The sequence below is a fragment of the Trachypithecus francoisi genome, unplaced genomic scaffold (assembly GCF_009764315.1).
Source record: "Trachypithecus francoisi isolate TF-2019V2 unplaced genomic scaffold, Tfra_2.0 Lachesis_group2, whole genome shotgun sequence".
Classification (NCBI taxonomy): Eukaryota; Metazoa; Chordata; class Mammalia; order Primates; family Cercopithecidae; genus Trachypithecus; species Trachypithecus francoisi.
In genome coordinates, this window is record NW_022681465.1 from 22874983 (window position 1) to 22899094 (window position 24112).

General features: G+C 37.7%; 1 protein-coding gene across 1 annotated transcript in view; it reads left to right on the plus strand.

Moving 5' to 3' along the window:
• The window catches only part of MCC (MCC regulator of WNT signaling pathway), a 494592-nt gene that overhangs the window by 92041 nt on the left and 378439 nt on the right, over positions 1-24112 (plus strand). The window contains exon 2 of the mRNA XM_033178900.1: positions 22010-22254. Coding sequence (XP_033034791.1) covers positions 22010-22254 — 245 coding nt within the window. The remainder of the gene's footprint in view (positions 1-22009; positions 22255-24112) is intronic.

The following is a 24112-nucleotide window of genomic DNA, read 5'->3' on the forward strand; positions in this document are numbered from 1 at the left end:
GTAGATTTTGGACTAAATCTCAGCTCAGCTGCTTTATGGCTGGCAAGTTACTCAACCTGCAGGATCTTTAGTCTCCTTATCTACAAAAAAGGAATAATAATAACCTCTTTATATGTTTATTAAGAGGATTATGTCAAGTGCTGAGCACAAAGTATGTGCTCAATAAATAATAATTATTTTAACTTACTCTAGAGTTATAAGCACTGTAGATAACAATTTTTTTCTGCCTTTTTATCTTAAGCAGTTTATTATAAGCACTTATGTTGCCCAGGATTTCCATATTTATATTTAGGGGCTGCATCTGTTCTCACTAAGTATATAAATAGTTATTTACTTATCTATTCTGCTACAATTGATATTGAGCCAGATGAGCCAGGCTCAAGGGGTGTAGAACCTTTAAGGCAGGCGTAAGGATGGCACTTGCTCCCATCTTTGAAATCTCTTCTTGGAGATCCACGCAAACCTCACTGAGGTTCTCTGCATGCAGGACTTCTGCTTGAACCTGCTGGTAGGTTATCGGTGACTCTAAATTCTCTTTGTAAGATGCATGTAACTTTAAAGCCTCAAACTTAAACATGATCTTTTACTTCTTAATTTGTTCCTCATTTGCTTTTCTATAAGCAAAAAGTATTTTTCAAATATTATTCTGAATGAATAGCCAGCTATATTTAGATCAATTTGAAAAAAAAAAAGGATGCCTTAATTATACTTTCACTAGTGAGTATAGATGTAGACTACAAATAGGATTTTAGAGAACTCTTTTTATTGCTGATTCAGAGGAGAGGGCAGAGGACCAGGACAGTTTCAGCTGGAGGAGAATCTGCATTATATTTATATGGGCAGGAGTTAATTATATGCCAACAGAAATGTGGCTGATTTGGGTCATTTTAGATAACTCTCCAATGGGACTAGAATTATTATTCTATGGCATAAGTGAATTTGTGACTGCCTTAATTTTTTATTAAAATCACAGATCTCATCCAAGACAATCTTAAGCTAGCAACGTCTTTCCTTCAGCTGGAAGGAAATAAAATGGTGTAAAGCTGGATTCTAAAATGTAAATTGTGGAGAAGAAGATCTGTTTGTAATTAACTTAGAAAGTGTTGTTTGTGTTTAACTTCACCATAATTTCTCAGGATGAACAAATTGCACATTCAATAATGCAGGCAAGAAGTAAGGCTTTTAATAAGTGTAAATGTTCTTTCTCAGTTGTTATTTCTAAGATGAACCTGTGAACTTTTAATTTATATGTTGGTTGGACATAATTAGCCCTTGAATTGTCTAGCTTTTGAGACATAATTATTTAGAAGGAGGATGGAGTAGAGAGAGCATTTTGATTTTCTGATCATCAGGAGAAAAATGCTCTGCATTGAAAATCTTAGAGTGATGCTCAAAAGGAAAATGTAGTCATGTAAACATATGTTAAATACTTGGAATAATATTAATAAGTATTTTTATATGACAAAACTGCACCTTTTTTTTCTTTTTCTTTTTCTTTTTCTTTTTTTTTTTTTGAGATAGGGTCTCGCTCATCACCCAGGCTGGAGTGCAGTTGTGCTATCATGGTTCACTGCAGCCTCGCATTCCTGAGCTCAAAGGATCTTCCCACCTTAGCCTTCTAAGTAGCTAGGACTACAGGCACATGCCACCATGCCTGGTTAATTTTTAAAAAGAAAATTTGTAGAGATCGGGGTTGGGGAGCAGGCATCTTGCTATGTTGCCCAGGCTAGTCTCGAACTCCTGGCGTCAAGAAATCCTCCTGCCTCTGCCTCCCAAAGTACTGGGATTACAGGCATAAGCCACCACACCTGGCCCACAGCATATTTTATCTGTTTTTTCCTACCAAATCACCTTGCCTGGCAGATTTTAATACTTTTTTATCTTTACAAAATTTGGAGAGTGAAAAGAATTCAAATTCTCTCCAACTACCGGGTAATTAAATCCTGCTTAAATATCTTATATATTGATGCTCTTATTACATAAGTCACCTGCAGAAGATTAACTGATACATTTTGGACAACTGAAGTGAACTACTATCAAGGCCAAATGTAAATTGCAAGATGCTAAAATATCTTGAGAGGATAATAACTGGAATAACCTGTAAGCTGAACCACTGTGAGGAGGCATTTGGTTTTCTTCTTGGCAGGGCACTGGATGCCAAAGCTAACTAAGTTATTTGGCTTATCTTTCTCTAACATTGTTGTTTAGATATCAGGATTCTGACTGCCACTGTAGAGCTGGTATGTAGCTTTTTAAAAAATGCCTTAAACATACATATGAATAAAAATTCAAATATGTTCAAAAAGGTTAATGGCAGAGTAAGTTTCTGTCCCATCTCTGTCCTCCAGACATGGTCCTCTTTTTAGAGTCAGTCCCTGGTAACAGCCCCTTAGGTCTCCTTCCAGAGGTACTTTGTGCACACCAAGTCCTGCAGATACATATTTTACTACTACTTTTGTATGTATCATTGTATGACATGCACTGATTTGCACCTGCCTTTTTTTTAACTTGATTGATTTTGGATATTGTGCCACCATTACACAGAGCTGCTTTGTTATTTTGAAAGATTGTTTAGTATTCATTGCATTGTATAGATGGACCATAATTTATTTACCAGACCTCTATCTGTGGATATTTAGATGATTTCCAATCTTTTGCTAATATAAATAGTGCTGCATTGAATAACTCTGTTCAGCCATCAACATATCTCTAGGATACATTTCTAGAAATAGAATTGCTGAACCAAAAGAAAAGCAAGTACAATTTTTATTTTGACAAAGACTGCCAAACTGCAGTGCATGTTGCAGCAGACTGTGAGAGTGAGGTTTGTTTTTATACCCTATACCTTTGTCACTGGTAGGCGTTTTTTCTGAACTTGGCCACAGTGTTACATTGTTGACGTTCTGTCTGTGACCAGGACTCTTTTCCCACAATCCTGGCCATTGTACTCTTTTACAACCATTTCAGGGCATTGCTTTTAGGAAAACAGACTTATTTCTCTGTGTTTCCTCATAGATGAGGGAAATAAGGGAAGTGTTGATGTTTCAGAGCTGTGAATTTTGGCAGTGCAAAGAAACATTAGAGAGGTTTCCTTGACGTCAAAATTATAGGAGGGGATCTTCTCACCCTCAAATAAAGAAACAAACTGGGCCGGGCACAGTGGCTCACGCCTGTAATCCCAGCCCTTTGGGAGTCTGAGGCAGGCAGATCACCTGAGGTCAGGATTCGAGACCAGCCTGGCCAATGTGGTGAAACCCCGTCTCTACTAAAAATACAAAAATTAGCTGGGTGTGGTGGCGCATGCCTGTAATTCCAGCTACTCAGGAGGCCGAGGCAGGAGAATCACTTGAATCCGGAAGGCAGAGGTTGCGGTGAGCTGAGATCACACCAGTGCACTCCAGCCTGGGCGACAACAGCGAAACTCTGTCTCAAAGAAAAGAAAAAAAGAAACAAACTGAAGTTTTGACATTTTTAAAACCAAAGTATTGGTGGTGTCATGTAACTATCACTTTACCACTGAGCCACTCTACTAACCGGACCTCACATTCTCACCCCTGGGTCTGGCTCCCTGATGGCAATCCCGCTGGGGGCTTACAGCTCCCTCCCTCTGCTGCTTCCTTTCCTCCTTCATTTCCCACCTTCCTCTTCTCTCCTTGTCCAAACAGCTTATTACTCCGGCTGGTATTTTACCACCTCTTTCTCCGCCACTGTTGTAACACTACAGGTCCAGGCCAAACCAGAAGAAGCTCCTTCCTTGTGATGAATACTTTATAATCTGTGATATGATTTGTACTACAAATTTGTGAAACATAAAGAGCCCCTTTTGTTCAATTATGTAGAACCCCTAGTTCACAGTACTCATTTAAATATGTGATGTGGTTAGTTGAAGGATTTTTTTTATTCTGAGATTTAACTTTAACTTAGGTATATTTTAAATATAAAACTTTGATGGCATTACTATGAGTTGTTTAATAGACTTAAATGTTCTTACAGTGTGCACTTACTTTCCTTGGAATGGTATGTCAAAGTAAACAATGATGGCAAGCTCCCATGGCTAATACTGGCATTGTTGCTGTTCTGTGCCATTCCTTCCCACATTGGTCTCTAATCTACAAGGTAAGGGATAGTTTTAGCCATATTCATGACATCTGGAACAGTGCTACTCAGAGTGGGCCACAGACTAGTCTTTTCTTGCCAATCTGCAGCTAGGTAAGTACAGGATGCTGCCAAATTGCTATAAAAGTCTTTGAACACTGAAAGCATAAAAGTATTCAAAATTTTTATAGCTATTTGGCAGCATTGAATCTAATATTAAAAACTGACCTGTCTCTACAATAAATTTTTAAACAAATTATCTGGGTGTGAAGGCTGAGGCAGAAGGATCACTTGAGCCCTAGAGTTCGAGGCTGCAGTGAACTATGATCGCACCACTGCCCTCCAGCCTGGGGCATATCTTCATGTAATACTTAAGGATGTGAGATACAATGACAACATTTCTTGCCTGAGGCTGATGCCTATACTGGATTAAATCTCCTCCTTCTCCTTTTTGTAATCAGACTACAAGCCCTCATTTGCTTCTTGTGCTATAATATTTTGATTAGGATCTGAGAGAATGAGTAGAATAGGAGAGAAAATTATACATGAAAAAAATTGCATTTTTTAACCCTTAAAAAAAGTGTAAAGTAGCATTTCATCCATATTATTTTTGCATTTATGCCATTTTCTAAAACTAAAGTAGTTTGGAAGATATTTAGGAGAATTTTATTGCAGTTACTTTGAAATTAAAAAAAAATCCTCCATGTGCTGAGTGTTTTAAAAATTTTTTGGTAGGTCAGGTGCAGTGCCTCACACCTGTATTCCCACCTCTTTGGGAGGCTGAGAGGATCACTTGAGGCCAGGAGTTCAAGAACAGCCTGGCTAACATAGCAAGACCCCATCTTTACACAGGATTTAAAAAACTAGCTGAATGTGTTGGTGTGCCCCCATAATCCTACCTACTTGGGAGGCTGAGGCAGGAGGATCGCTTGAGAAGTTTGAGATTACAGTGAACTATGATCGTACCACTGCATTCCAACCTGGGTGACAGAGGAAGACCCTGTCTCAAAAAAATAGTAATAATAATTTAAAAAATAAGTAAAATTTTAAAAATACAAAAATAAAGTTTTTAACTTTTAGAGGAGAATATATATATATATATAAATAAGAAAACCTGGGGAAATTTGCACACGTCACAGTGTCAGCCTCAGGGAAAGGTTTGGGTTCCTCTCCAGGCCAAGATAAGACCCAAGGAGGCAAAATAAACATTGAGAACATCTATTCTCAGTATGAATGCAACAGTCCCTAACTGTGTGAGCAGAGTCGGGAGGTTCAGAGGTCAGACATACAGGTTCAAATGATGTGGGAAGCAAGAAATATTGAGAAGGCTGCTAAATGAGAAAGACAATGAGACCAAGGGACAGAGGATTGAAAAGGCTGGTAGCAGACTCTGTGGATGGGCCACTTCAATTTAAAGAGCCAGGGGTCAAGTACACCTTTGGAGCCTAGCCTAAAACATTGCTTAGACTTGGTTATTCTATTGAGTAGTACTTAATGAAAAATTTAGATTTATCTTCTACCTTTACTCCTTTTCCACAATGGAAAAAATAAACATAATTGTAAGTTTATCATTCACAGTACACTGTGAATCTTTTATATATTAAATACATGTTGTAATATACATCTTTTTACCCTGGTGAAAAAAATTGGGTGCAATTGTCTTTTTACAATAATGGTGTTATGTGTGTAATTTTCCCATAAAAAGTGTGACCTAGGCCGGGCGCGGTGGCTCACGCCTGTAATCCCAGCACTTTGGGAGGCCGAAGTGGGCGGTTCATGAGGTCAGGAGATCGAGACCATCTTGGCTAACACAGTGAAACTCCGTCTCTACTAAAAATACAAAAAATTAGCCGGGCGAGGTGGCGGGCGCCTGTGGTCCCAGCTGCTCCGGAGGCTGAGGCAGGAGAATGGCGTGAACCCGGGAGGCGGAGCTTGCAGTGAGCCGAGATCGCCCCACTGCACTCCAGCCTGGGCAACAGAGCGAGACTCAGTCTCAAAAAAAAAAAAAAAAAAAAAAAAAAAGCGTGACCTAAAATGACCTGAAAGAATAACTTTATTCTGGAAGTATTATTCAAATACACTTAGAAATAAATTTTTTAAAAGGGGTTCACTTTCCAAATACTTTTATTGCCCCAAAACCTATGTATTAGGTCTTTTCCAAGTATTCCCTCTTTCTATATCTTTCAGACATGACTACCTTACATAGCGTTTGGATCTGGGGTACATTGCTTAGCTTTAGTGGGATTTTTGGAAGGACATTGATACATTAAGAGCCACTTATTCATTTGTCGTACTGACCATTATTGCTCGAATATTCAATTAGTAAGGATTTACTGAGTGCTCGCTGTAAAATTCTACGTCTGTCACTGAGATTAACAAAAAGGTGCTCTTTGTTCATTCATTCATCTACCAAGCTGTTTAAGTACCTGCTGTGTACCAAATATGGTGCCAGGAACTTGGGACAGATTTCCTTTTACAAGGCACTGATAGACCCTGTAAAATGAAAATAAGATCTGCTATTGTGAGAATTAAATGAAAAAATATATCTAAAATACTTTGTATAGCCGCTGAATGAGTCTTTTTCCCCAAGAATGGCAGAGACTGCTTTTGAGAAGCTTTTACAAATCATTGTGAAGATAGGCTGAGTCTTGATTAATACCAAGTGTTAATTTACTGATTTAAAGAAATAATCCAAGGGGGAAATACATTAAAGTATTTTCTGTCACTGCAGTGTCAACAGGAAACGTCAAATTAAGAGAGGACCAAAACAGACCAGGTGCGGTGACTGACGCCTGTAATCCCAGCACTTTGGGAGGCCGAGGCAGGCGGATGACCTGAGGTCAGGAGTTTGAGACCAGCCTGGCCATTATGGTGAAACCCTGTCTCTACTAAAAATACAAAAATTAGCAGGGCATAGTGGCAGGCGCCTGTAATTCCAGCTACTAGGGAGGCTGAGGCCGGAGAATCACTTGAACCTGGGAGGCACTCCAGCCTGGGCGACAGAGTAAGACCATCTCAAAAATATAAATAAATAAAATAAAATAAAATAAAGGAGAGGGCAAAAACAATAAAGAGTGAGAATATTAGGAAACAGTCACAAGTAAAAGAACTATAGAATTAAAAGTTGTAAAAAAAAAACATGTAAATATAATACTTGTTTGCAGATGCTGTCTTCTTGAATGCTGGCTTTTAGTCATTCTTGACATTTCACCTGGAAAAGGGGAAACTATCATGTCAGTGACTAATCTTAGCTATTCATTATTTCTGTGACCTCTTAGGAAGTTCAGGCCAAACATCAGAAGGAATTAGTATTGCAGTAACTCAAATCTAAGAAGGCAAAGCTGGTGCTTTCTCTAGGAAACATGCTTACCCTTCTGCTTGCCCCAGAAGTCCTATAAATCTTTCAACCAAAATGTTTTCATGAGGGGGCGGTGATTTGAACATGAATTTGAATCTGATTTCCTTAATCAAAAAGTGAATATTTTTTATATGTTCCATAAGTAGAAATGAATCCAAAATTAGAAAATCAGCTGCAAAATACTAACAAATTTATAAAAGAATAGGATTTTTATGTTCTGAGGGAAAAAAAGCTTCTAGTTTTATATTCCTTATTTACTTAGAATAATAACTGACATTTTAACAATCTCCTTCCTTAACTGATACTATTGCCTGAAGCTATTTGAAGATATTGTAGACTATTTTATTTTTTCCGATGTTAGAACTTTCTGTGATGAGTAAAACATATTCTATACTTGTGCTGTCCAGTGTGGCTCCTGAGCATCTGAAATGTGGCTGTTGATCTGGTACAACTGAAGAACTGAATTTTTAATTATATTTCATTTTAATTAATTTAAATGTAAACTTAAACAGCCATCTGTGACTAGTGGCTGCCATACTGAACAGTACAGTTCAAGACTACAAATACTAATTCACAGGGTTAAAATAGATTTCAAAATAAATTGAAATACGTTTCAAAATAGACAATATTGAGGAAGTTGCTTATTGGAAATCCTAGTTTTACAAAAAGTTTACACAGGTATATTGCGTGATGCTGAGTTTTGGGATACAATTGAACCCGTCACCCAGATAGTGAACATAGTACCCAATAATTTTTCAACCTTTGATCCCCTTCCTCCCTCTCCCATGTAGTAGCTCCCAAGTGTCTATTGTTGCCATCTTTCTGTCCATGTGTACCCAATGTTTAGCTCCCACTTATAATTGAGAACATGTAGTATTTGGTTTTCTGTTCTTGCGTTAATTCACTTAGGTTAATGGCCTCTGGCTACATTCATATTGCTGCAAAGGACATGATTTCATTCTGTTTTATGGCTGCATGGTATTCCATGGTGTATATGTACATTTTCTTTATCCAATCCATCACTGATGAGTACCTAGGTTGATTCTATGTCTTTGCTATTGTGAATAGTACTGTGATTAGCATACAAGTACACGTGTCTTTTTGGTAAAATGATTTCTATTCCTTTGGGTATATACCCAGTAATAGGATTGCTGGGTCGAATAGTTCCATGTTTAGTTCTTTGAGAAATCTCCAAACTGCTTTCCACAGTGTCTGAACTAATTTACATTCCCACCAATAGTGCACAAGCATTCCCCTTTCTCCACAGCTTCACTGACAAATGTTATTTTTTGACTTTTTAATAATAACCATTCTGACCAATGTGAGATGATACCTCACTGTGGTTTTGGTTTGCATTTCTCTGATGATTAGTGATGTTGATCATTTTTCATGTTTTTTTGGCCACTTGCATGTCTTCTTTTGAGAAGTGTCTGTTCATGTCCTTTGCCCACTATGTAATGAAGTTATTTGTTTTTTGCTTACTGATTTAAGCTCCTTAAATGGATTTTAGACCATTGGTGGATGCATAGTTTGTGAATATTTTCTCCCATTCTGTAGGCTCTCTATTTACTCAGTTGATAGTTTATTTTGCTGTGCAGCAGCTCTTTTGTTTAATTAGGTCCCATTTGTCAAATTTTATTTTTGTTGCAATTGCTTTTGAGGACTTAATCATATATTCTTTTCCAAGGCCAATGTGCAGAACGGTATTTCCTAGGTTTTCTACTAGGATTTGTATAGTTTTGGGTCTTAAGTCTTTAATCCATCTTGAGTTAATTTTTGCATATGGTGATAAGTGAGGGGCCAATTTTATTCTACTTATAGCTAGCCAGTTATCTCAACACCAATTATTGAACAGGGAGTCCTTTCTCCATTAAAAAAGCTTATATTTCAATATTCCATTAGGCTTGACATTTCAAAAAGAAACTTTAAATATAAATTAGGTGACTTAAAATGTTTATTCTTTCCTTCAATCTTGATTTTTGTTTTGTCTTTTCTATTTTTCTGTATTTTTTTCAATTTGGTAACCACAACCAAAAGCATTTTTTCAGATATGGGAATTAGACCAATAGTTTCATCATTTCTAGCAGAATGTTTTATTAGAAACACAGAGTGACAGAGACAGAGAATGAATGCATGGGCTCAACTTTATGCCAGTGTAGGATGTTAATTACTTTGGCAGACTTGGTGAGTGCTTTAAGACAGTGGAAGGAGCCAAGATGAATTCAGTTAATTCTTTCAGATGCATATCATAGGGCATTTTGTTTGTTTAGGTAATGTTGGAATTGATTTTCTCTTTCCTTCATGGCTCTTCATGTTATTATCACATGTATTTCCGGACTACAGCTGACTTTTTTTAATTAAAAACTGAATTTTAAAAAGGAGCTGAGGTGCATTTATCCATAGTAGTGTCTCTCTGGTTTCCCTTTTTAACATTAAAACTCCATTTTAAATTGTAGAATATAATTATTATGCCCCTAAAGAAAGTTATCTGTTGATTCACTGAAGACTATATCTGCCAGGTTGCCTTCTTCTTTTGTAAAATTTCAATTAAGCAGAATATTTGGAATCATGGGCTTCTGGATGATCAAAAGCAAATGAAAAAATTACTATTCATTTATTATTTGTTTACCAAGTCCTATTATATGTCAGGTATCATTCTTGGTATTGGGAATGCAACAGTGAAGAAAATAGACAAAATTCTCCATCCTTGCGAAGCTTAAATTCCAGAGGAATCCTTTTGTTTTCTTACTTCTATAGAGGATTTTTTCAAAATAATCTATTTTATTTTATCTTGCAAGTACATAAATGACCACAATATGGTTTGTCACCCAGGGTGGAGTGCAGAGGCACGATCTCAACTCACTGCAGCCTCCGCCTCCCACGTTCAAGCAATTCCACTGCCTCAGCCTCCCGAGTAGCTGGGGTTGCAGGTGTGTGCACCACATCTGACTTTTTTTTTTTTTGTATTATTGGTAGAGATGAGGTTTCACCATGTTGGCCAGGCGGGTCTCGAATTCTGGCCTCAAATGATCTGCCCACCTTGGGCTCCCAAAGTGCTGCGATTATAGGCATGAGCCACTGCGCCTGGCTCGGTTTTTTTTTTTTGTTTGTTGGTTTTTGAGACAGAGTCTCATTCTTTCGCCCAGGTTGGAGTGCAATGGCACAATGATGGCTCACTGCAGCTTCCACCTCCCGGGCTCAAATGATCCTCTCACCTCAGCCTCCCAAGTAGCTGGGACTACAGGCCTGTGACACCATACCCAGCTAATTTTTGTATTTTTTGTGGAGATGGGGTCTTGCTATGTTGCCCAGGCGGGTGTCAAAGTTCTGAGCCCAAGCAATCCTCCTGCCTCGGCCTCCCAAAGTGCTAGGATAACATGCGTGAGCCACTGCACCCAGCCTTGTTTGTTTTTGATCACTAAGACTCCTGAGTGTCCTGAAAACCCTCATTCCTTAGGATTGTTAGTATAGAACAGAAGTTCTCTGAACTACTTAGGAAGCCTTTTAACAAATACTTAACAAACTCCTCTCCCATTTCCCAGTCCCTCACCCCCACCATTCTGATTTAGTTGCATGGGCCGTGGGGCATAAGCATCAAAATGTTTTAATTAATCACCCCGGGCAATTATGATGAGTTGAGCATCATAATTAATATCTATTTATATAGAAAGTTTAGATTACTGACTTGAAGGGTATGGAGCCCAGCATACGTAAACCACAAAGTATCTGAGACAGGTCTCAATCAATTTAGAAGTTTATTTTGCCAAGGTTAAGGGTGCATGGATTTTGAAGGCTTCAGTATTTAAAGGGGAACAGCAGCCTGGGGGGAAAGAGGGAGGGTATGGTCACCTTACTGAATCCATATATTGCAAGAGAAAAGGAGCAGGTGGGGAATAGTCAATTATGTATATACCTGATGCTCAGTAAATCGGCCCTTTAAGATAAGGTGAACATAGAGTAGCTACCTGTGGAGATATTTAACTTTTTATCTGTAGCTGTCTGCTTAGGATCAAAAGGAAAGGCAGCTTCTTGCATGACTCTGCTTTCAGCTTAACTTTTTTTTCTTTTGGCTTACTGAAATTAGGGTCCGAAGTTTTTATTTTCCTTTCATACATATATACTAGAAGATATTTAAAAACTGAATGATATCAACTTGTTTTGTTTTAATTTGTGATTACAAACTCAAGTGTGCAAAAAGTACAGGAGAAATGGCATTAAAGTTTTTCATGATTTAGGATCTCTTTTCACCTCTTTGACCTCAAGTCTAACATTATATTTACCCACATATTCATTTATTTGTTATGCATATATTTAGCACTTACGGTATACCAGATATAAGAGACTCAAAGATAGCGAACAAAGAATGAAGTTTGTCCTCTAGGAATTTACAGCCTAGTACAGATATGCAAACTTTTTCTGTAAAGGGTCATATAGTATTTATTTTTGGTTTTGTGGGTCATATGGTCTCTGTTACAATGATTCAACTCTGCTATTATAGCAAAAAAGTAGTCATAGACATTACATAGATAAATGGGCATGCTGTGTTCCAATAAACTAGATTTACAGAAACAGGAAATGATCTGGATTTGGCTGCAGGTCTTACTTGCCAACCTCTGGTTTACTAGAAGTGAGATAAAATAACTCAGTCATTACTATAGAGTGGGGTAAGTGATCAAAGCTTGTGCAAGTACTTTGATAAGAAAATGAAGGGCTATCAAATTAGACTGGGAGTTATGTGAGATACAGAATATTTCTGAAGGAGATGCTGTTCAAGTGACTTATGAAACATGCACTGGAGTTTGAAGAAAGGGAAAGAAAAGGATGTTCTGAGCAGAGGGACAAATATGTGCAAAGCATACGCATGTAAAATAACAGTGCCTCTTATAGAAGCTAAAAGAAATTTGGGGGCTGGAATGAAGGCTACCTACTTCAGCAAGAAGATGAGACTAGAGAGGTAGACCCAGCTATATTCTGATGGGCCTTGGCTATGAAGTGAGAAACTTAGGTATGAAGCTAAAAGTCTTGTAAGGAGCAAATAAAGGATTTTAAGCAGGAAAGAGTAACAGATAGAATTTGTTGGCTGCCCATTGGAAAGAGTGAGACCAGTTAGGAGACCAATGCAATAAACCAGGTGGAAAGTGAGGGAGGTGGAAAGAGAGAGGTCGGGATGATCAGGATGGAATGGATGTGAGAGCTATTTAGACAATAAAAGCTCTAGTTCTTGGTGACTGAGTATGGGGATAACCAAGAAGGAAACATCCTAGATAACTTCTAGATTTCCAGCATGGGTGACTGGAAGGTGTAATTTATGTAGATAGATGGAGAAAATTTGGGAAAGGGTACAAGATGATGAATTAAGCACAGTACTTTGAGTTCAAGATAAATATATGACAATCAATTGTATCTACCCAGTAGAAAGTGGATTGCTACTTCATTGAAGGTAGAGATTTGATAGTCAGCCATACATAGTGGTAGGTTAAAGCCACAGATTTAGATTAGATTATCTGCAGAGAGTTTATAGAGTAAAAAAACAGAGGGCCAAGGATATGACTCTAAGATAGCATGTATTTAAGGATAAGAATTCTGATATGGAGCTTTCTTACAGAGATGGGAGAAACCAGAAGACAGAGTTTAACAGACTGAAGGAAGAGTTTCAAGAAGGCAGCAGTCAGCATTAAGCACTGAAGAGAAAGAAAGAAATGTGTCTTTGGGATTATGTGTTATGAATGTCTTTGCAGAAAAGAAAATGAGGACATAGGGACTACTCTCTATGTAGGAAATTAGACTACCCTCTCTAGAAACATAGCCAAAGCATGAGCAGCTCAGACACTGCTGGTGGGACTATAAATTCGATGTTTCTCTAAGGACGTTCAGAAAACTGTATTGAGAGATTGGACCTTTTAACAATAAGTAATTCCACTCCTAGAAAATCATACCAGGTTTAAAATAATCAGATGCTGTCTAGTCTGTAAGGATGAACAAAAGTTTCAAAATGACATTTTGGATCATCTAATTTGATTAACTCCAAGGGTCATGTCCTATAAATGCTTATTGATATGAATGACATTATTTTAAACATTTTCCCCTCCAACTATAGGCTCAGACCAAACTTGTTTTGAAACAGCTTTATATATATGTTAGATTTTTAAATTAAGAGACATTTTAAATATTGAAAGTTAGAGTATGTAATTAACACATATGTAGCATACCCAGATTGCAGAGAAGTTATTATATTTGTCCACAGCTTTTAAAAACAACATTACAAATGCATGTCAAGCCCCCTTTGTGCCTTTCCCTAATCCTGTTCTTCTCCCTTTCTCACCTCTTTATAGTTGAGATTTATGCTTCTTGACCTTGTTTTTATTACTTGCCTATGTGTAAATCTATACCAGTTTATAGCATTGTTTTATATATTTTTAAACTTTAGATTAATACTGTCATATTGTTTATGTTCTTCTTCAACTTTATGTCTTTACTCACTACTGGTTTTGAGATTTTTTTATGATGATACATTGTAGATGCATTTCTTTCAAACCTCCATTCTACTGTATTTCATTTTGTGATGCCACTTCAATTTATATATGTGTGTATTTTCTGTTGATAGGCATCTGGACTAGTTATTTAACATCTCTGTTCCTCAATTTCCTCACTTATAAAGTGGAGATAATAATGGTACCAACCTCATGGGGTGGTGGTGAGCATTAAATTAATTAATATATATAAAGCACTAGCTCAAGCCCTGGCATACAATGAACATTCAGTGTGTATTAGCTATTATTATAAATATGACTATTAATATTATTGTTAACCTCTTCCCAATTCTTTGCTGTTACAGATTTTGTGCATGTCTCCTCCATTTATGCATAAATTTCTTGAGCACATGTAACTAAAATTTGAATTTCTGGTTGAAGGGTATGCTTGAATCTATTTTTTTTTTTAGATGTTGCTGAAGTCCTCTCTTAAAGAGGTGGTACCAGCTTTTCTTCCACCAATACCATGTGAAAGTTTCTGTTTCCTTGTCAGCACTTGGTATTGTAAGACTAACGTTTTTGGCAATCCATCAGATATTATAATGGCATCCAATTTCTAAAATTTACGTTTTCCTTATGCTTAGTGAGGATAGGAATCTTTTTATATCTTCATTGGCCATTCAGGTTTTCTTTTCTGTTGACTGTTCACATCATTTGCCCATTTTTCTTACTTTTTCTTTATTTTTAAAGATGGAGTCTCACTTTGTTGCCCAGGCTGGAGTGCAGTTGCTAGTCACAGGCAATCGTAACTCACTGTGGCCTTGAACTCCTGGCCTCAAGACATCCTCCCTTCTCATTCTCCCAAGTAGCTGGGATTACAGGCACATGCCACAATGCCTAGCATTGCCCATTTTTCTATTGGGTTGTTATCTTTTCCTTATTGCATTGTGGAATTCTTTATCTAAATACAATCTTTGTCATATCTCAAATTACATTAATAATCTATTTGGTTTTATAAATTTGAAAACATTACTTTAATAAAAACTATTCACGCATATGGGAAACAACAAAATAAAATGGTACAGAAGAGTTTGTGACAAAACACAACCCTCCTGCCCTACCTCCCTCTCCACACCCATGCCCACTCCCCAGAGGCACAGTCTTGGTACCGTTTGTGCTTCTAGTTCTCCTGATCATTTCTTCCATAACATGGAAAAATATGCTAATACTTCTGTATCCTGATTACCAGCTTTTTTTTCCCCAGAGACAAGGTCTCGCTGTGTCATCCAGCTGAAGTGCAGTAGTACAATCATAGCTCACTGCAGCCTCCAAACTCCTGGACTCAAGTGACCTTCCTGCCTTAGCCATCCAAGTAGCTGGGACTTCAGGTGTGCATCACCATGCCTGGCTAATTTTTTCAATTTTTTTTTGTAAAGATTGATGTCTCGGTTTGTTGCCCAAGCTAGTTTCGAACTCCTAGCTTCAAGTGATCCTCCTGCCTTGGCCTTCAAAAGTGCCGCGATTACAGGCATGAGCCACTATGCCTGACCCTGATTACCAACTTTGGACAATATCTCTTTATTCCATGCTAGGAAAAGGAAGCACAGCCACTTCTCATTCTCACAATTCATCACACTGGCTGGTTATAAACCTAGAACCTTCAGTGTTTCAGTACCACCCAGCAGCTCCCCTGCTGCATATTCTAGGCAAGGGTTTCTAGTGCCTGTATCATCTGTCATCATGCTCCCATCTCTTTTGTGTCTCTCTGAAATTTGTTGAAATTTCCTATATTTGATAACCTCTTCTCCTTTTTTCTTAAATATGGTTTTGTTTGCTTATATGCTTATTGTTTTGTACTTCACCCTAATTATTTCATAAGAAGCAATAACGAAAGAAAGGCAAATGCATTTATTCCGTTCAACAGCTGTACACAGAAATTACCAGCTATAGCCCAGACATCTTTTACTTTTTATGACCTAATTGTAATTTTTCACACTTTGAATATCTGTAGAACTGAAATTAGAGACTTCTAAATTACATTTTTGTGTGACTCAAATTAGCTATTATTATAATAGTATATATTTATATTATTATTTATACTGTTATTTATATGATTATTATTATTTATAATAATAGCTAATACACACTGAAATAAGTTTTTAGATGTTTTTTGCAGTCTTTTATGAGCAACTATTTCTGGACTACCTACTAGGTCCGGGGGTCTCTGTTAGTTGAGAATTTTGAACAAAAGCATGTAACCTATTACTTAAACTGCCTCTGTATAGCCCTCATTCCAACGGGGTTTGGGATTTATTATCATTGTGGAGAAGAATAGTGTTTTTCTCTGCCCCTGAGCCTGAGAGACCAAAGCTTATCTTTCCATTATACATCCCCAAGGTTAGGCTGTGAATTTACTTGAATGACAAATAGTTTTATTGAATTTTCACTTCATACTCAATTTCTTTATAAGTTAAAGGAAGAATAGCCAAGAGAAAAAAAAAAGACTTTTATATATAGAAAATAATAGCTGTGCATTGTGAAACCATGCAGTTTTGAGTGAGAAGCATCAATCTTCTGAAATGACTGAAGTCATTTTAGTTCTGCTGTCTGGTGATTGGTGTTAGACTCTAAGAGCTAAATATTGCCTGACTTGGCCAGTTCCTCTGATACAAACTGAGGTCTGTTTCCTTCTCATGTTATGATGATATCATCTGAAGATAAGATATATATGCATGAATATGAATATGAAACACCTTTTAAATCACTTGTAACAGTAATGACTTAGAGGAAAAAATGTTCAGTACAATTTTGTGTAATTCACCAGATATTCACTGTGGTTATTGCTAGGTAAAGGGATTGCATGTAATCTGTATTTTCTTCCTGCTTGTCTACATTTTCTACAATGAATGTGTGTTTTCTGAAATAATATACAAAAGTTTTATTTTTTTTTTTCAAGGCAGGACACTTATATGATGTTGTTGCTACTGAGATAGTTCTATGCTGGACTAACTTAGTTTTGGACAGTCTCAATTTAGTATCTCTTCCTCTGAAAAACTTTCCTTGCCTAGGGCAGATAAATGTCCTGCTGTTCTGTCACTAAGGCTACAGGGTTATTAGTGTTTTTTGGAGGCCATTGGTCATTCATACTTACTGAGCATCCCGTGTGCCGCATTCTGTGGGAAAATACAAAGACAGGTATATGTGTGAAAATATCCAAAGTGGGGACCCTCTTTAAAAGAAAGATCATTTTCAACTTCTGAGAGTTTATGTATCAATCCATCAAAACAAATGTGATGGGGTCTGCTGTGCATGGGGTGGTGTGCTAGGTGCTGCACACATCTCAAAGGGGATTGATGTGGCACCAATACTGGCTACCAGGAGCTCATGGTCATATTGGGAAGATAAGGATTGAATATGTGAAAACAATTTTTAAAAAGAGAGAGAGAAAGAAATCAAAGTACGATCCAAAAGCTGTCACAAAACTGTAAATAATCCCCAAATGACTGGTGCAGGTACTAAATGTTATCAGAAGGAAGAGACCACCATGGGCCTGAGCAGACTACCAGGACTGCATGGAAGTGGAAGGTACTGAGTTGAAATTGGAAGCTAGAAGGCATCTTTAGGCCTGTGTGTTCAGAATCCTAGAATTTTATTTCTGCCATGTTCTTTGGTCAAAGCCAGTCTCAAGCCCAGCCCAGATTCAAGGGCAGGGAAACAGCCTCCACCTATTGATGGGAGGAATGGCAAAGGCATGCTATAAAGAGGTATAGTCACATGGAACTGTATGTCGTTGAAGGCCATTTGTGACAACCTGGCAAGGTGGCTTATGGAAATACCGTGTAATTCAAGTTCTCCAGACTTAGCTCTTGATATAGAGGAGAGCTTTTATAATTTTCTTCCTCTGCTGTAACTTTGTTTTCTCATCTTGTTGATAACAAAATGTAACTTTATATTCTCATTCATATGTAACATAGAAGGATAACACATATATAGATGAATGTAATTTTCTGGTTTGATATAAAAGCGTTGTTACTTCATGACCTTTAATAATCAAGCTGCTAATGTTAGTTCTGTCCCTAATTGTTTTCTCATGCCAAAATGTACCTGTTATTAACCTCCAAGATGCTAGATGATAGCATGGAAAGGGTAAGAGCTCTAGAATCAGATCAGTTTGGTTTAGATTCCAGGCTGTGCCACATATTGTCTCTGTGACTCTTTCAGCTGTCATATCGTAATCTGTAAAATGGGGACATTTAGTCTATTCTTGTGTAGCTGTAAAGAAATACCTGAGGCTGGGTAATTTATAAGAAAAAAAGGTTTATTTTGGCTCACTGTTCTGCAAGCTGTATAGGAAGTGTGATGTTGGCATCTGCTTCTGGTGAAGGCCTCAAGAAGCTTCCAATCATGGCGGAAGGCAAAGGGGAACCAGCATGTCACATAGCAAGAGAGGGAGCAAGGTGGGGGAGGAGGTGTCAGGCCTCTGTAAACAACCAGCTCATGTGTGAACTAACAGGGAGAGAACTCACTCATCAGCAAGTAGATGGTGCTAAATCATTGATGAGGGATTAACCCCCATGACCCAAACACTTCCTACCAGGCCCACCTCCAACATTGTAGATTACATTTCAACATGGAATTTGGAGAGGATGAACATCCAAACCATATCAGGGGATAATTGTAATTCCCCTGCAGGCTTGTTAGTTATTATTGTTAATTTTGTATTTCTATACTAAAAGAATTTAGCTTGAATTTAGTTTTGAAAAACTAGTACTTCTATTGAAAACTTACAATTTGACTTAATTTGGCAGAGTCCAATGTATTTTGGCTTTGATCTTTTATATCAGCCTCTCAACAGCCTACACGTTTAAAATTAAAATTCAGTGTTCCATATTCTATTCTGAGTTGGTATTTCTAGACCACAGTTACTTCTTTGCAGCTGTTCCTTGTAGAATGTGGCTTCTCAAGCCTGGACAGAGCTGAGTTTCTCACCAGGGTGCCCAGTATATGTAAGTGGGCTGCCAGCAGGGAGGAAGGGTGGGCCTCTGTGGACAGATTGTACCACTTAGTGAGGTAGTCAGTTCCGTTCAGTATTCTTTTCCCCTGAGCAGATCACAATTCATTATTAAAGCCCTAATCATTAAACTGGGGCATTATGAAAGATCTATGATCAACAATTATAAAACAATCATAAAAATGGCTACTGTTTATTGAGTACTTAGTCTATGCCAGAAACTATGTTAAGTGCTTTCTATGTATTATCTCATTTATTTTCAGAGCAACCCTATGAGGTAGGTACCACTACTATCCCCATTTTAAAACCTACAATGACATATCAATTTATGAAAGTAGTATAATACACTGTGAAAAATGAAAATACACAGACAGGAAAAATGAATACACCATATTTTTGCCAATCAGAGAATATTAATGTTAACATTACATGAACTTCTGGAATTTAGAAAACCTCTTTATTTCTTGCTAAGCCTAAATTTAAGGCTATTTTCTAAATATCTAAGAAAGAAATTCTTATTTTAGAAAGTATAATCTGAACCCTGAACTCAGAGTAAAAGCAGGATCCTTTCTTTCTGTTTGTATTCCTACTTTAGCAATCCTAATCATCTCTAACTCTTGGATGAATCTGGCTGAATATCAGGTAGGTCTTATACAGAGAAGGGCAAAAAGATAAGCATATGAAAACATTACTTTAAAAACCAAACAAACATTTTTACAGTGTATTGATTAGCTACTGATGGGAGAAAAATCACAAAATCTGAGCTTAAGAATGAACTTTAATTTGCATGAACAATAAGAACTTACTCTTGATCACACACTTTGGGGTCAGCTGGAATGACTTTTCTTAAGCTATGAGTCTTCAGGTAGACTGGGGTGGCTTATTTTGAGGGGTAATGGCTACCATGTATGTTTTTCTCATAATGATGACTAAAGCAAAAGGGGACAAGCTCTACAGTATAGGCACTTGTCCAGTAATATCCGAAGGGCCAAAGCAAGTTAGATGTGAAGCCTGATGTTAAGGGATGGGAAAGGACATACCTACCATGAATGTCCTTGGCCCTGAGACCAAGGCAAGGATATACATGTATAACACTGCTGTGTCATAATGAAAGGTTAGGACTAATATTAATAATTTAACCTACCACACCCACTTCCATGTATATATTTATTCCTATCCTCATCCATCTACTTTACAAATATATGTGTGTGTATATATGTATGTGTATATGTGTGTGTGTGTATACACAGATGCAGAGGCATATATATATATATATGATATACATATGGACACAGACACACATGTACACAGAAGATAAAACATGTAGCTATGTGTAAAAGTTCTTTATAAAGCATGAAAATGGGATAGCATATGGAAGCAGGGTGATGAGTCTGTTACATTTATTGAAAAACACCATAAAGAGCAAGTATAAAAGCATTTTGGGGACAAGACTAACCTAAATTTGATGATAACTTGGACCCTGGAAACTTGGGGAAGGGGACAAGGGCAAAGGTAGGAGAGGGGCGTGCCGGGCACAGAATTAGGGGTAAGGAGGAGTGAATGAGAAGATATTAAAAATGCCCACAATTTTATGAGCCTAGGGAATTTGAGAGAGACCATAGAGACATTGACCGGGAAACAGAATTTGTGAAGGGTGACTTGAAGAGTGGTCTTAGCATGGTTAAGTCAGCAAACATCAAACTGGTTATGTTCTCCAGATAACTGAACTTTGGTAGTATGTTGAGACAGGCACACTAATTAGCTTTGTTTGTGACCATGAACAAATTTCTAATGTATCTTCCAGCACTTAAATTCTACAGTCCTTTGACCTTTGTTGAGACCTGCAGTTGGAGGAATATGAACAAAATAGTTGCTAAAGGAGGTTAGGTAGAGAGAAAAGAACAAGACTTGTATGTCAGGGATCAAACTGATGTCTTCCACATAAATGTTCTTGGTCAGCATAGGGTTATTGTTCTTGTTATTCTTTTTGAATTTTTTTTTTTATTTTTCTTTTTTAACATTGGAGACTCTATAGGCTGGATACACTTCTCTAGTCCAGCCACAGACCCCACCAAGCCCTCTTATCTTAGATCTACCCACTTCACACATTCACATTAAATCTAGTCCTGGAAGACACTGAGATTTTCATCCCTGCCCTTAGTCTCAGGGCTTACTGATTGCTTGTGGGAAGGTGGAAAACACTCAAAAGCAGGAAAAACCAAAGGTAGCTAAGCATTGAACCATGAAAGTCAAGATTAAATGATGTTTTAAACAAGTACTAAAGTTACCAGATTGGTCCAGAAAGCTGAAAATCAAGCTTGTTAAAATCTCTGTTGGTTCTTTTATAACTTGACTAGATTTTGGACTCTGCCAAGAATAGAAATAATGTCTGTATATGTTCTGAAGCTTTATCTTACAGTGAGATTACAATGCTACACTCTTCAGGTGTAAAGAAAGAACTTTACAATCCTCAATTTCAAAACAAAGAAAGGGAGAGAAGGGTGTGGAAACAGGAAGAAAAAGAGAACAAAGGATTAAAAGTTGCCTCACCATTCCAAATAATAGAGTTTTTGTTTAGAATAACCCAGATGAAACATGTTTTTTTTCATACACTTACCACTTACCACTTTTCTAGAAGCAATGAGAAAGTTGAAAATACATCTAGTATGTGAATAAGAAATACTTTTTTTTTTTTTTTGAGATGGAGTCTCACTCTGTCGCCCAGGCTGGAGTGCAGTGGCGCGATCTCAGCTCACTGCAAGCTCCGCCTCCTGGGTTCACGCCATTCTCCTGCCTCAGCCTCCCGAGTAGCTGGAACTACAGGCACCTGCTATCTCGCCCGGCTCATTTTTTTTAATTTTTAGTAGAGATGGGGTTTCACTGTGTTAGCCAGGATGGTCTCGATCTCCTGACCTTGTGATCTGCCAGCCTCGGCCTCCCAACGTGCTGGGATTACAGGCATGAGCCACCATGCCTGGCTCGAGAAATACCTTTTTTCTCTTTTTTTCATTAACCGGTTTTTCTAGCTTAAATGTCACTCACAACACATTTTCTTCTATTCAACCCCTTCTGCAGAAATGACTTGCTAATGGTTTGTCGCCAGTTGAATATGGAAGAGTCTGTGGCTGAGATCATGACCCAGTTGGGAGCAGATGAAAATGGGAAGATTTCCTTTCAGGATTTCACAAGATGCCGCATGCAGCTCGTTCGAGAAATTAGGAAGGAGGAAGTAGATCTTTCTGCAAAGTCAGACAACTCCTGTACAAAGAAGCTGAGGGATAGAATTGCTTCCTGGCCCACGAGCAGTGACAACAGTTTGGGTAGGTATAACCAGGTGGCAGTTTTATGGCACTCCACTGGCCTTGCCTGTGATCTCTCTAAATGAGAGTAGCCTCCCCAACCTGGGGCCAGCTCATACTGAGGCTGTCTTCCTGGCCACACTTTCCCTGGGGGAGTGCTCGCTGTTTCCCCCAGTTCTGTCTGATGGCTTCACACTTCCTGGCTCACTGCTTTCTTTATTTTGCTTTTTCCATTTTCCAAGTTTAATAATGCATTCAAGTAGTATTATGGAAGAAGGGCAAATGCATAAGACAGTGACTGCATCAGCAGACCTCAGAAACTCTTTGGGGAAGAAGTTTCAAGGTTACATGCAGAGGCTTTTAAAAGCAATTTTTTAAATTTAATGTTAAAATTGTTTTCTATAAAGATAGTTTTTCTGTTCATAAGTTTATATTTGTTACTGGTGCAAGATAAGCAGTCACAAAGAAAGTTCTTAATACTGTTGATAATTATTGAAATTGGGTGATGGGAACATGGGGTTTCTTGTATTTATTTTTGAATACTCAGTTATACATATTTTTTAGTATATTCGAGATTTTACATAATAAAAAGTTAAAAAGGAAAGAAAGGAGACATCTTAAAGGGTAGCCTTAACAAAGAGACAGAAGATAGTATCTGAATTTTCAGGGTTTTTTTTTTTTTTTCCTTGAAAATGTGTCTTTGATCTCTGTTTCTCTGCTAGGTAGATCTAGTGGCAAGAAGTAAAGTATCATACTAGTTGTCCATCATTTATTTTATGTATTTTTATATATATATGTATTTTATATATATATGTATACACACACACACACACACAAGCATGGATAATTGTGTAGTGCCACATACACACACATCTTTTTTTTTTTTTTTTTTTTTTTTTTTTTTGAGACGGAGTCTTGCTCTGTTGCCGGGGCTAGAGTGCAGTGGCCGGATCTCAGCTCACTGCAAGCTCCGCCTCCCGGGTTTACGCCATTCTCCTGCCTCAGCCTCCGGAGTAGCTGGGACTACAGGCGCCCGCCACCTCGCCCGGCTAGTTTTTTTGTATTTTTAGTAGAGACGGGGTTTCACCGTGTTAGCCAGGATGGTCTCGATCTCCTGACCTTGTGATCCGCCCGTCTCGGCCTCCCAAAGTGCTGGGATTATAGGCTTGAGCCACCGCGCCCAGCCCACACACATCTTTAAACGATGCTTCTGGCAGTGAAATCATTTGCGCCATTGTTATTGAGTAATGGAAACAATAAAAATGTCCACATATACTCCGTGCCTTACTACCTTCATAGATTCTACTTTAGCAGCAAATCAGATGTCTGGTAATGCATGTGCTCTTAACATAATATGTAGAAATAATATTTAAATAACAACTTTCTAAGTATTCAAGTAACATATGTTCATTATAGAAAAAACACGGGGAAAAAAGGCAAGCAGAAGAAAATAAAAGTCACCCTAATCCTACCACCTGGAAATAATAACTACTGCCCACATTTGACATACTTACTTCTGGAATCTCTTCCTCTCTCTCTCCCTCTGTCTCTCATCATGCGTGTGATTTGTGTTTTACTAATTTTTTCACATATCTTCTCTATATTTTCTATCTTGCAGTTCTTTTGCATTTTCTTCAAGCTTTTAAATGGTATTTGAAAGCATGATTTGTAAGTTTGCATGACACAAAACAGACACTCAGTAAATATTTATTAAATGATGAAATGAAGGAATTTTTTCTGCTAAGCTGTATTTTCAGATTTTTCTGCCAAGAACATGGATTTCTTCTATAAACACATAAGTGTACACACATACATATTTGAAGGGTTAAGTACATTGTGGAACACCCCAACCAATAATTGCATACTATATAGCATTAAA